The following is a 12,650-nucleotide window of genomic DNA, read 5'->3' on the forward strand; positions in this document are numbered from 1 at the left end:
AGTACTTAAACTTGATACTTCGTACTGAAATCAATTTGTATGTATTTTTGATAGATTGCGAATCACCATGCACCCCATAATGCATAAACCAGGATACGCTCCTGTTCTTTTTTATCACAACCCCCCCCCCCCTTCCCAACCACCCCACTCCGCCCACATCGTCATCTCATCGTCACGTCGCCTGACGGTGAATTTGCTGTCTGGCCTCTCTAGTTCTAGGTCGGGCTAATTCAAATGAGCCCACCTTATAAACCAGTGAGCACTAAATAGAGATTTTGGCAAACGAACTTTTTCTTATTTATTGCGTTACTTGTGCTGGTACCATTGATGTAATAACATTGGGAAGGTTCCAGTATTGAATTAAATTTATCAATTTACTAATATTATATCAAGTTAGTATTAACTTGTGTTGTTTTAATATATTTGTTTATCCATTTAAATTATTTCTTTTTTTTTTCTCTCGTTTTCTTTGGTGCTTCTCAAAATTCATTTATTTAAATTGTTGTCTTATTTGTTTGTTTTTTGTTTTGTTTTTTTTAAAACAAATTAATTTGTTCCTTTTTAAAAAAATTCTTAAAGTAATTGCCGCTGTATTTTTATTACCAGACTAAATATTTTTGCACAACAATGTATTTTCTATTGCATTACCTCTAATAAAACACTTTTATTCAGAAGTCACGACTAAATAAATATATAAAATACAACCACCATTTTGGTTTACTCAACAATTGAATTAGTATACGAGAAATACTCTTCTGAGAAAGGAGAGAGTTGAATTCTAACTAAGTTATAGAGGAAATAAAGACGTTTAAAGGAAGGGTGGGCAGATTCCGTACTTGCCCGTCCTGAAGCTAATACATACATAAGATAGTTCGTGATGAGGAGGCGGGAAGCCAGGGGTTGGTTGGGTAAGGAGTAAAGATAACACGGTCGTTATTGTTATAGTCTAACGAATGCATGAGGAGAGATTGGTAGCATTATTTTGTCTTAATTGTATTGTATGAATTATTGGCGAAAGCCTAAGATTAAGTAAACTTTGTTTTTATTTGTCTTTTTTTGACTATGGAACTGATACTTGTCATAGCAGACCTGCCTACTTGAAATAGGAAAATAAAAATCGTAGTTTTCAGGGTTAATAAAATCGTAGATATTTTAACTATTCTTTAAAAAAATCACCGGAATTTTCGTCTATGAAGGTATCAAATTTTTAAAAAACGAGAAAAAACTGATTGGAAACGTAATAATGATGGTGATGGTGGTGGTGGTAATAGTGATGGTGGTGGTAGTAATGATGATGGTAATATTATTATTATTATTATTATTATTATTATTATTATTATTATTATTATTATTATTATTATTATTATTATTATTATTATTATTATTATTATTATTATTATTATTGTACGTATTGGTGGTAATACGATTGTTGTATTTTTTGTGGTTATTAATGGTATCAATTTATTGTTTGGTTCCATTTACCATTTTTTCCCACTTTCATGTATGTTGTCATCAAATTGTATGATTTAATGGAGAAAGCCTAAGATTGAATAAACTTTGTAATATCGTACGGTAATCATCATTGTCGACGACATCGTCGTTGCCATCATCATCATCATCATCATCATCATTAACAACAACAACAACATTAACACCAAGTACTTCAATAGCAATAAAAACAATATCAACGTCATCATATAATTTTCGTCATTGTCTCCACAACTATCATTCTAACCGACAGTACCACCAAAACCACTACCATAATTACATCCTCCCTCACCGTCTCCTCTTCCTCCTCCTCCTCCTCCTCCTCCATCACCACCGCTACCACTATTCCAACCACTACCACCACCGGCACAATCATTCTAACCACCAAGAGAGCAGTAAAAATGATGCAATTTGAGCTCTGAATGAAACTCGAGTCATATCGCGGTTGTTGCTTCTCGATGAAAACTTTAAAGTTACTACGTACTTCTGAAAATGTAACAGAAATATCAATCTCGCCGTTGAGGGATTAAAGCATCTCTTTAATTTTTCGAGTGAACGAAATGGACTTGTATTGTCAAGGTGTTGTCGCATTTTGTCTCGTCGCTTTATTTTTTGTTGTATTCTCTTTCGTGATTCCTTTTTGATTACGTTTGGAATAATTAAAATCTACTGGTATTGTCATTTAATTGTGAATGTGATTATTTGTGGTTGAAATATTTTATTTTTTAAAAGTTGAAATATATATATATATATATATATATATATATATATATATATATATATATATATATATATATATATTATATATATGACCGAATCATATTTGCCCCACCATTATAAATAGGCTTGAACCGCACTGAGGTCACTGTATTTTTCATAACCAAAGCAATTAAACCATACAACCCTAAGCCTTTAATCATGTTATGATATTTAAATTAAATAGTTTTTAATCAGCTGAATTTGTGTTGTAATATTTCTGTTGTTGTTGTTCTTCTTCTTCTTCTTCTTCTTCTTCTTCTTCTTCTTCTTCTTCTTCTTCTTCTTCTTCTTCTTCTTCTTCTTCTTCTTCTTCTTCTTCTTCTTCTCCTTCTTCTTCTTCTTCTTCTTCTTCTTCTTCTTCTTCTTCTTCTTCTTCTTCTTCTTCTTCTTCTTCTTCTCCATCACCATCATAATCTTCTTCTTCTCCTCCTCATCCTCATCCTCCCCATCCTCCCCTTCTTAACTTCTTTTTATGATATGAAAATCATTCTTTCCACACAAAAATACGACTATCTCATGAAAAAAAAGAGCTCTTTGTTAAATAGCGCTCTAAAATAGTCATGTATCGTGCTAGTGCTACATAATAAATGCTGTTCTTGGTTTGGGACCTCTTGTAAATTAGGGAGCAGGCACTGGTGCAAGATTAAGATCTGAAAAAGTGTGTATTAACTTTGCCGAAGATAGCAGAGATAAAACAACTACAAGAAAAATACCCGGCATACCTTTGTGGATAATAATCTAGTCATTAAATCGTCCCAGCTGTCAAGTAACCTCTGTGGTGTAATGGTAGCACGCCTGAACGGTTATCAGGAGGCCTGAGGTTCGGTCCCCAGTCGAGGCAGGTTGATTTCTTGGGATGTTTTTTTTCCTTGCATTTTTCTCTCTGCTTTGTCTGGCACTGATTCATACAACCCTTTTAAAGACTCTTTGTAAAGCACTTAAAGCGTACATTGTGGATACTGTGCTGTGTAAAAGTACATAAAAAATGCTATAGTATTCCTTAACGCTATTTAAACAAATTACATAGGACCAAATTGCTAAATTGCATACAAGATGTCTTAGTTGAATTAGATGTTCATTCTTTAAAAAACATCTAGCCATGAACACGGATACTTTCTCCATCATATAATTCTACTTCAACCATAAATGGCGTGTGGCAAAAACTGTATCAGCAAACGTAGACATTACCACAACATGTATTCAAGATATGTCAGCAACCTTCGACACGATCAAACGTCAGCGTTTTACAATATTTTGGATAAGATAACCTGTTGAGATGAGATCAGACATCCGTTTCCTCGGATAACAACCAAGACAAGAAGTACATAAATGGTTCCTCGTGGAATATTTCTTTCCGCAGTAACATCGGGCCATGCCAAGGAGACCGTCTCAGAGCCGTCTTACTTTTCTACCTTGGAGCATGCATTCAAAAGAATGAGCATATCTCTACAGATGGAGTTCAACAACAACAACAACAACAACAACAAAAAGTAAGGTCACTGATAGGCTTCCTGATAATCATAGGAAAATGCCAAATAATTAATGTGATACAATATTCTTAATAATTTTCAAGACCATCATTTTTCATATGTTTCTCTCTCCACCCAAAGAAGTGAAATTCGGATGGCACGAGTCTGTCTCACGCGCCTTGTCGCTCAGCCAGTGAAAACTTATCGCTGATAACTTACCAGCCTGAAGCAGCCTCTTTGCAAAGGATGTTGGGTTTCAATAGGCACAACGTCGATCTCTTTTTCAATAATTTAGAAAAGTGATGGAGTAAGGATTCTCGCCAGACCGGGTTTAGAATACTTATGAAACCTGTGTGTCAACTGTTCAGTGAAGAAAAAAAAAATAGCCCAAAAGGGAGTGAAATGTGTAGGGCCAATAACAATCCAAGAACGTGGAGATCATATGACTGTCTGCGTCTCTATTAACACTATTGGAAACCATATGCTCCCATTCTTGATTTTCTCCCGTGTAAAACAGTCAAGATCATTGGATTGAAAATTTGCCACCAAGTAGCAAAGCAGAAGGTCACCCCAACGCTTCTAGGTGGATGGCATGGGATAATCAATCATCCCAAACAGCATATCAATACCTCTGCGAATGCCTCTTTGCCCTGTACTCGTATTTCTTTGGAATCCATCATATGTTGTAGGAATAACCATTTTGAGTTTCCCACCCAATTTTTCCCATGAGCTTCAGCTTCTTGACAAAACTGTGCATGGGTCCTTCAAATCATTATTGTAATCAATTCATCAATAATTAACCAGTAGATTTTTGACCAATCAAAACATGGATTTTGTGCCACACCTTGAAACATGCTCGGACAAACATAGTTGGTTGATTATAAACAATTACGTGAATGAAATCAACATCTCTCTGGTCATTGTTATTGCTTTTATACCGCCAGATGGGTGACCGATTATCACAAGATTTTCTCAATCATTTTTTAAACGTGTAAGTTTACACATAGTTTTCTGTGTGGGTTATATTGATCAATGGTAGAAGTAGAAGAGTGGGTATTTTTTTTTTACTTAGACAGATACCATCGATAGTAAAACATGTTACATGACGACTATCCGAGAAACGTGGTTATCTAGGTGTCTGTTGGTATCGTCGACCAGAAAATGCATTCAATCAAAAGATTATCATCATCATCATCATCATCATCATCATCATCATCATCATCATCATCATCATCATCATCGTCGTCGTCGTTACTATTATTATTATTATTTTTATTATTATTATTATTATTATTATTATTATTATTATTATTATTATTATTATTATTATTATTATTATTATTATTATTATTATCATGATTATCATCATCATCATCATCATCATCATCATCATCATCATCATCATTATTATATTACTATTTCTTGACCAGTATGTGCAATGCGCAAATAAGTACAGACCGAGTCGGTAAGTGACGGTTCAATGCGATACAACTACAAGCAAAAGTAATCGATATCTCACCGGTACACCCAGCATATTTCTCCGAAACCGAAGGTCAAGTAAAGATGGCGACGTCAATAACATCCAAACTGATCAGATCGGTATTCCGTAAACCTTCAAGCATTGTATTATCACGGTATATGTCTGGTCCTGCAAATGTGATAGACACGATCGATAAGACTGAATCCTCTAAGGATGTCACAATAACTGTGGATAAAAATGTTGACATCACCCCTCTGACTGGCGTACCAGAGGAACATATAACAACTCGAACTGTTCGTATATTTGTGCCTGCCCGCAACGCCATGCAATCTGGTTCTTTCGGATCCCGACGCTGGCGGATGGAATTTGATGAGCGTGAACGATGGGAAAATCCTCTTATGGGTTGGATATCCACAGGTGATCCTTTATCTAATACGGAGGTGAATTTCAACAGTAAGGAAGATGCCATTGCTTTTTGTGAAAAGAATGGCTGGGCTTGGTTTGTGGAAGAAGAACATTCTGTGAAGCCAAAACGAAAATCATACGGTGCCAACTTTTCGTGGAATAAGAAAACTAGAGTATCTACGAAATGAACACAGTTTATCCAATTTAGTTTATTGATATTTAATGTCAATGCTCACAAACAATCGAAAGATCGTGTGTTGATTTTATTAATAATTTATAATTGATAAGTTACGTGCTGAGTGAGGTGGTACATCATCACGTTTTGAGACCTTGTTAGAATTAGAATCATCCATCATTTCTGCTGTAAATTGAAATCACAACAGTTATAGCTAATACTAATATTCAACTTGATCAAATGACTTTGGATTACATGCTAAGATAGTCTGGTAACTTGTAGCATTTGAATTTGTGCAACAAAAACTAAGACAGCAGCACTAGATATTTAGACCTGTCCTTGTAGTGCACAGTGAAATTTGTCATCAGGGATTTTCTTGGAACTTTTCTCTTCATTATTCTGGTGAATTGCTTCAGTAAAAGACCTCAAAAGGATACCTGCTGACCACGATTCATGACCTCTATTTTTTGAAAATGAGACTTTATAATTATAATTTGGATATGAAGTGCACGAGTAGTTTCGGATATATTATTATTATTATATTTGTTTTTTCACTCTAGACTAAATAAAACCATTTTTTTTTGTGTGTGATAAAAGCTTGTTATTAAAATTTTATTTGAAATTAATTTAGATTGATTAGATGGATTCTTTACTTCCAGAGAACAAATCCGTCCTTTAACTTCAAGTTCACATTGAGGCAGGGATGACCTTTTTCCAGCTTTGAAAAACATTGGGCTGACCTTGGTTTGTGTTGGTCAGATGATTTTTTAAAAAGATGAAAGTGTTGGTTGTTTAAAGGCAGCAATGAAGGGGTTAATAGATAGACATGCATCCTTTTTATGAATAAAGGGTGATATCGTTTCATGAAGAGCAGCTTTGCACAAAATTTTAATATTCTCATATCTTATCTGGTCTTAACAAGGAAGATTTTCAGGCTTTTTTGATTTTAGCAATGGCATCTTTGACATAAATGGGTAATTGAACTTGTTGAACTAGAGAGTAGGCTAAGTTGTATTTTTTTTTAACAATGTGAAAATATGGATTTTTTAAACAAACTCAATCAAAGCCTTTGTTTAAATTTGTAGAAATCAAACTTTTTCTCCAAAAGTTGCTACTGCCATATGTGTTTTGGATATGGCATTAGCTTATATTGGTAACCCGAAAAATATTTGTTTTGACAATCAGTCTGCATTTGTATTGTAAGAAAATGTGGCAGTTCAGCAGCTTCAATTTGAAAGAGCATATCGTCGGATGCCTTTAACAATCTAGCACTACTAGCACATACACAATAGGAAAGAAAATAACTTGTATCAACAACTAGACTACAGGCCAATTTACAAAGGTTTCTGCTCAAATGGTTACAAAAAACTGCATAACATAGTGACCATTGGCAATGCCACTAATTTACAAATGGGGAGAACTTTATGCCCCCACTTTCCAAAGAGAAAAAAAACCCATATATATACCGATTCGTACGTCGGAGGTAACTTATTTACCCCATTGTGGAATAGTTTATGCGTTCCTGTTTGCTCCTATGTGAATTAAGGCTTGAAAAAATTATAAGTACTGCATAGCACACTTATAGCGAATATTTTAAACGAACTTGTTGTATTGACAATCAACATCTTTTTAAAAAAAAAAGATAAATTCAGCTTTTATATAGCGCAATATCCACTAAACGTGCTCAAAGCTCTTCACAAGGGGCCCCTGGCCAACAGCAACATTTAACATTTGAGACGGGACATGACGCCTGTTAGGCGATATGTATTACAATTTATTCGAACAGAGACAACGCTGTTAACGGCTAGGTATTCATTTTACACCTTAGTATGGTGAAAGAATGTGAGTAAAGAGCCTTTTCCAAGGACTCAACTATGCGCTGAGCGAGGCTTGAACCCAGGACCTTCCAATCCGAAAGCGAGTGTATTACCACAAGACCACATACCCGCACGGCAAGTCTTTCTTCTTGTTTGATTGATATAACGAACTACTGATACGTAGGTATTTTAACAATACAATTTTATTTTCTGCCTAGAGCAGCTCTTCACTATCTCCGTGTTCTACTGAATTTATGCTTTGCATTTAGGTAAAATAATCACAACATCCACCAGCCAGGTTAAACATACCAACACTCAAAGCTGTGTGTAACCTTTAACTTTTATAGTCTGATTGATATAATTTACTGAGAACTTATCACTTATAGGCTGTCTAAAAATATTAACAAAGAGCTGAGTGAGGTCGACTTCATTCCTTCAATATCTGAACCCTGAAACTCATTGTGCCCACCTGAGGCAGTACTGTCAACTAGGATGACTTTGTCTGGTGGGTTGACTTTGCATTGTCAGTTTGGGCGCGAGCCAAAGTCACCCCAGTTGCTGGTACATGAAAAAATAAATTGATAGTGATGATGATGCTGAGGGGGGGGGGGGGGGGGGGGGGGGGGAGGATGGTATAATGTTGATGCAGATGATGGTGGAATGGTGATGGTGGTGGCACATACTGTTATTATCACTGAAGGTCTGCTTTGTGGAGTGTCTACCACATGAAAACTTTTTGCATGACACGCACTTAATGGTAGTTAATGCTGTCCTTTTTTTCCCGCAAGCATGAATGGTATCAACCACATCCACTTGAGTTTGAGGGGATGAAGCTGATGTCTCCAATGGTTCTCCCTCGCGTCCGAGAACTGTGTTTATTGTTTGCCTGCTCAGGTATTTTGAGAGTCTTTCTTTTTGTGGTGTGGCCAACTCCTTTGCCACAGCAAAGTTGAAGCTCCCGCAATTCGCCTTAGATTATACAGTACAGCTCGTGTACAACGTCCTCGGTTGCAATGAGAGCTTGGCTACAATGGGGTACTTGAAAACCCCTGTTCTACGGCCTATATAATTCATATAAATCATGCATGACTAAAACGAAATAATATTTCTTGGTACACGGCCACAACGAGGGTGCGAGTTGCAAGCGGTACTCAATTGAGAAAAACTATGTACTCAAGAAGAAAAGAGGAAAGCACATACATAGGGAACGGATATGAGGTGGGAGTTGCAGTTATCGTGTGTACTATCTATCAATGTTTCTGTGTACTTTGTGTAACTTGTCCGTGACAACAAAAGACTAGTAAGAGGCAGATACACTTAGGCATAATGTGTTAGCACAGAGTGAGGGGTGTGCGACTCTTGTCTGATTAATTAACTATGCTCAATGAGCAGTGAGACAGTAATGAGCTCTGTGTGACATCTGAAATGGAGATGGTGCGCTAATTATTGTGTTTTGAAGTACAGTTAGAAGTGGCTAGAATGGACGGAAGGAGGATGTTAGTCGGTGCATTGTTCCAACCCGCCTTCTGTTCTAAAGTTAGTGAAGAGCAGGGTGGGGGGAGAGAGATTGAAGTCATAGTAACGTCATCTAACCCATTTACTTAGGGTGGTAACTCGATATGTGTTCCTTGCAGGTATTGCTTCTCTTCAAATAACATCTGCAACAGGGATTTTTTTTTTTGCTAGTCCCACTATCCTCGTATCCGAGCTCCACTTGGGTGGATGTTGAAGATCCGTGAAGTGCCATACCACCAATGACGCGATAAACGAAAGATACCCCTACACCCCACCCGAAAACAAAGAAGCAATGGCCATTTGTTGATCTTCTGTTTTGTTGTCAGGGAATGACACATCTTTTCCATCACGTAGACCCCTCCCTTTGTGGCATTGTATATGTATACAAGATCTGGCTTTCTTTCCTCTATATACATGGATCTATATTACCCCAAGAAAGCGTTGTAGTGCTTTGTCCTAAGGAGTAAAACATGTGTGTTTTTGTTGTTTTTTTTTTGTTTTTTTTTTGTGTGATTGGACTTATATCCAATAAAGAGTGAATTTATTTTTGAAGGCAAATATGGACTTCTTTTGATATACCCTGTCCGTGCTGGAACTTAGGGGGAAGAAACTGTGACTTTGCCCTCCAGGGTGGTTTGTTGGAGAGCAGGTGTGCTGCCAGTTCGAGGTTGGTGAAAAAATTGTCCTGTGTTAGTGTTAGGTTTCTTCCCATTTCAAAAAAGAGCTCGGTCAGCCGAATGGGATGTATTCAAGGAGTGGCATCGTCCTTTCCACAGCTTAAGTTGCTCGTCAACAGTGAACAGAGCGTCTTGGGCATATTCTCTCCACAGGTTTCCTTGGAATTCGTCCCAGATATCTCTCATCAATTTCTTCATCGTCTTATCATCATCATCATCATCATCATCATTGTCATCGTGACAAATTCTCAGATACAAGCCCTAAGAAGGCCGACCCTCCAATAACGACACAGGGCATTGCAGCACGCAACACACATCACACCTCACAGGAGACAAACTATTGTGAACACTACAGTTTAGTGTCTCTCACAAATTCAGTAATTTTCTCTCTGTACTCGCCCATCTTGAGAAAGCTCACCAAAAAAAAAAAAAAAAACAATGCTAGAAATCGAGGCACACTTTTTCGTAACGACTGTGATATGTTGCCTATGGTGAGTGGTTCTCTAAAGTGTTGTGTTCACTTTCATTTATCTCATGTGAGGTGTGCCGTCATTGGAAGGTCGGTCGTCGTCACTATTATGACGACCACCTACTCCCGCAGACAATCATACAAACACACATATATACCTACATACATACACGCACCTTGCATTCATCCCTCTCATCCACCCGTTCCTTCTACTTCTATCATTACGTTTAGTCTTTAATCAAGTGAAGATACCAATATGGTATCTAATACCTTGAGAAAATTTTGAATTGAGAGCGGCAAAAAGCATAATCCATTTCCATTTACCTCACTAGGGTCCCGATAGCTCAGTAGGTAGAGCACTCGCTTCACACGCAAAGCGACCGAGATCGATTCTGGGTGCAATCGAGATTTTTTCTGACCCCCCTATCCATCCAGCATCTGTTAGATCCGATGGAAAGTACTTTGCGATAGACTAGCGTCCATATATCACTATCACCCCCGATGTACGAATAGGGATATTCTTTTACATGTTACTAGGATATTGCCATGGGATAACAAAATCACCCCTGGCGTATTAATATGGATAGTTCTTTATTTTACTATGTATCGCCATGTGGTAACAAAATTACCCCCGGCGTAAAAACAGGACGTATGGTTCGGGTTAATACCAAGAGGTGTCCATCTCCCATATCACTCCCCACTGGTGTCTGCCTCCTATAGTCCCGGATTCAATTCCCACAGAGTTCACCTCCTATAGTCCCGAGTTCACTCCCTACTGTTGTCCAGATCCCAAGTATTCACCTCCCAAAGTCCCTGGTTCACTCCCTACTGATGTCAGTCCCTAGTTGTGCCCATCTCTCATACCTGATTGTACTCCCCACTAGTTAGTGTCTACCTCCTATAGTCCAAGTTACATTCCCCACAATTTCCACGTCCAATAGTTCCAGGTTCACTCCCCACTGGAGTCATATCCAGTTTCTCTCTGTGTACTCATGCACGGAGTCCTCTCATAGCCCTGGTTTCACTCCCCATTGGAGTCCATATCCAGTGATTCCACCTTTACTCACCAGTGGTGTCTACTTTTCAGAGACCCAGGTTCACTCCCCATTTGTGGCCACCTCCTTAGTCCCGTGTTCACTTCCCACTGGTGACCATGTCCTGAATTTCCACACTCACTTCCCAGAAGTGTCCAGCTCTGATAGCCTTGGTTTCACTCCCAACTGGTGTCTACCTCCCAAAGTCCTAGGTTCACTCCCCACTTGTGTCCTTATCAAGTGGTCATGTGTTCACTCCCCAATGGTGTCCATCTCTCATAACTCCGGTTTCACTCCCCACTGGAGTCCATCTCCTATAGTCCCGAGTTCACTCCCCACTGGTGTCCATATCCAGTGGTCCTGTGTTCGGTCCCCAGTTGTGTCCATCTCTCATCATCGTCAGGGTATAGGCCACAGACAAACAGTTTCCATCCTTCTCTATCCGGAGTTATCTTTATAATCTCATTCCAGGTCTTACCACTTCTCTGTATATCAGCTTCTTTAATTCTTTAATCCATCTCTCATACTCTGGTTTTTTTTTTCCCCATCACTGTCTACCTCCTATATCCCCAGATACATTCCCCACGATGTCCACCTCCAATAGTTCCGGGTTCACTCCCCACTGGAGTCCATATCCAGTGATTCTACGTTTACTTCCCAGCATTGTCCACTGCACAGAGACCCAGGTTCACTCAACAGTGGTGTTCACTCCCCGCTGCTGTCCACCTCCCATTGGAATCCATATCCTGTTGTTCCGCGTTCACTTTCCAGTTGTGTCCAGCTCTGATAGTGATAGCCTTGGGTTCATTGGTCCCAAAGTCCAGGTTCACTTACCACTGGTGTCCATATTCAATGGTCCCGTGTTCACTCCCCAGTAGTGTTCATCTCTCATAGCACTCCTCACTTGTGTCTTCCTTCTATAATAGTATAGGTTCATTCCACAGTGTCCATCTCCAATAGTCGTAGGTTCACTGTCTTCTGGGGTCCACCTCCTGCTACAGTTAAGGATTTACTCCCCTCTGGTGTTCATATCTTGTGGTTTCAAGTTTACTCCCAGTGGTTTCCACCTCTCACTGCCTTAGATTCACTCCCCAGTCGTGTCTACCTCCCAAAGCCCCAGGTTCACTCCCCACTGGTGTCCATATCCGGTGGTCCCGTGTTCGTTCCCCAGCTTTGACCATCTCTCATAGGATCGGTTTCACTTCCAACTGGTGTTTACCTCCTATAGTCCCAGGTTAATTTCCATAGTGTCCACCTCCAATAGCCCTAGGTTCATTCCCCACTGATGTCCTTATCCTTGGTGTCCTCCCAAAGTTCTAGGTTCACTCCCCAGTGGTGTCCAGTTCTCATAGCCCGATTTTA

The 12,650-nt window shown here is 38.7% G+C and overlaps 1 protein-coding gene across 1 annotated transcript; it reads left to right on the forward strand.

Annotated features, from left to right (window-relative positions):
• The first annotated feature begins 5,239 nt into the window (after positions 1–5,239).
• LOC144968420 (NADH dehydrogenase [ubiquinone] iron-sulfur protein 4, mitochondrial-like) lies at positions 5,240–6,372 on the forward strand. The gene has a single exon (XM_078906770.1). The coding sequence runs from the start codon at positions 5,280–5,282 to the stop codon at positions 5,787–5,789; it is 510 nt and encodes a 169-aa protein (XP_078762896.1). The 5' UTR covers positions 5,240–5,279; the 3' UTR covers positions 5,790–6,372.
• Positions 6,373–12,650: the final 6,278 nt, after the last annotated feature.

Source organism: Berghia stephanieae, chromosome 1 (genome assembly GCF_034508935.2).
Source record: "Berghia stephanieae isolate SIO BIC M18660-M18661 chromosome 1, UCSD_Bste_1.3, whole genome shotgun sequence".
Taxonomy (NCBI): Eukaryota; Metazoa; Mollusca; class Gastropoda; order Nudibranchia; family Aeolidiidae; genus Berghia; species Berghia stephanieae.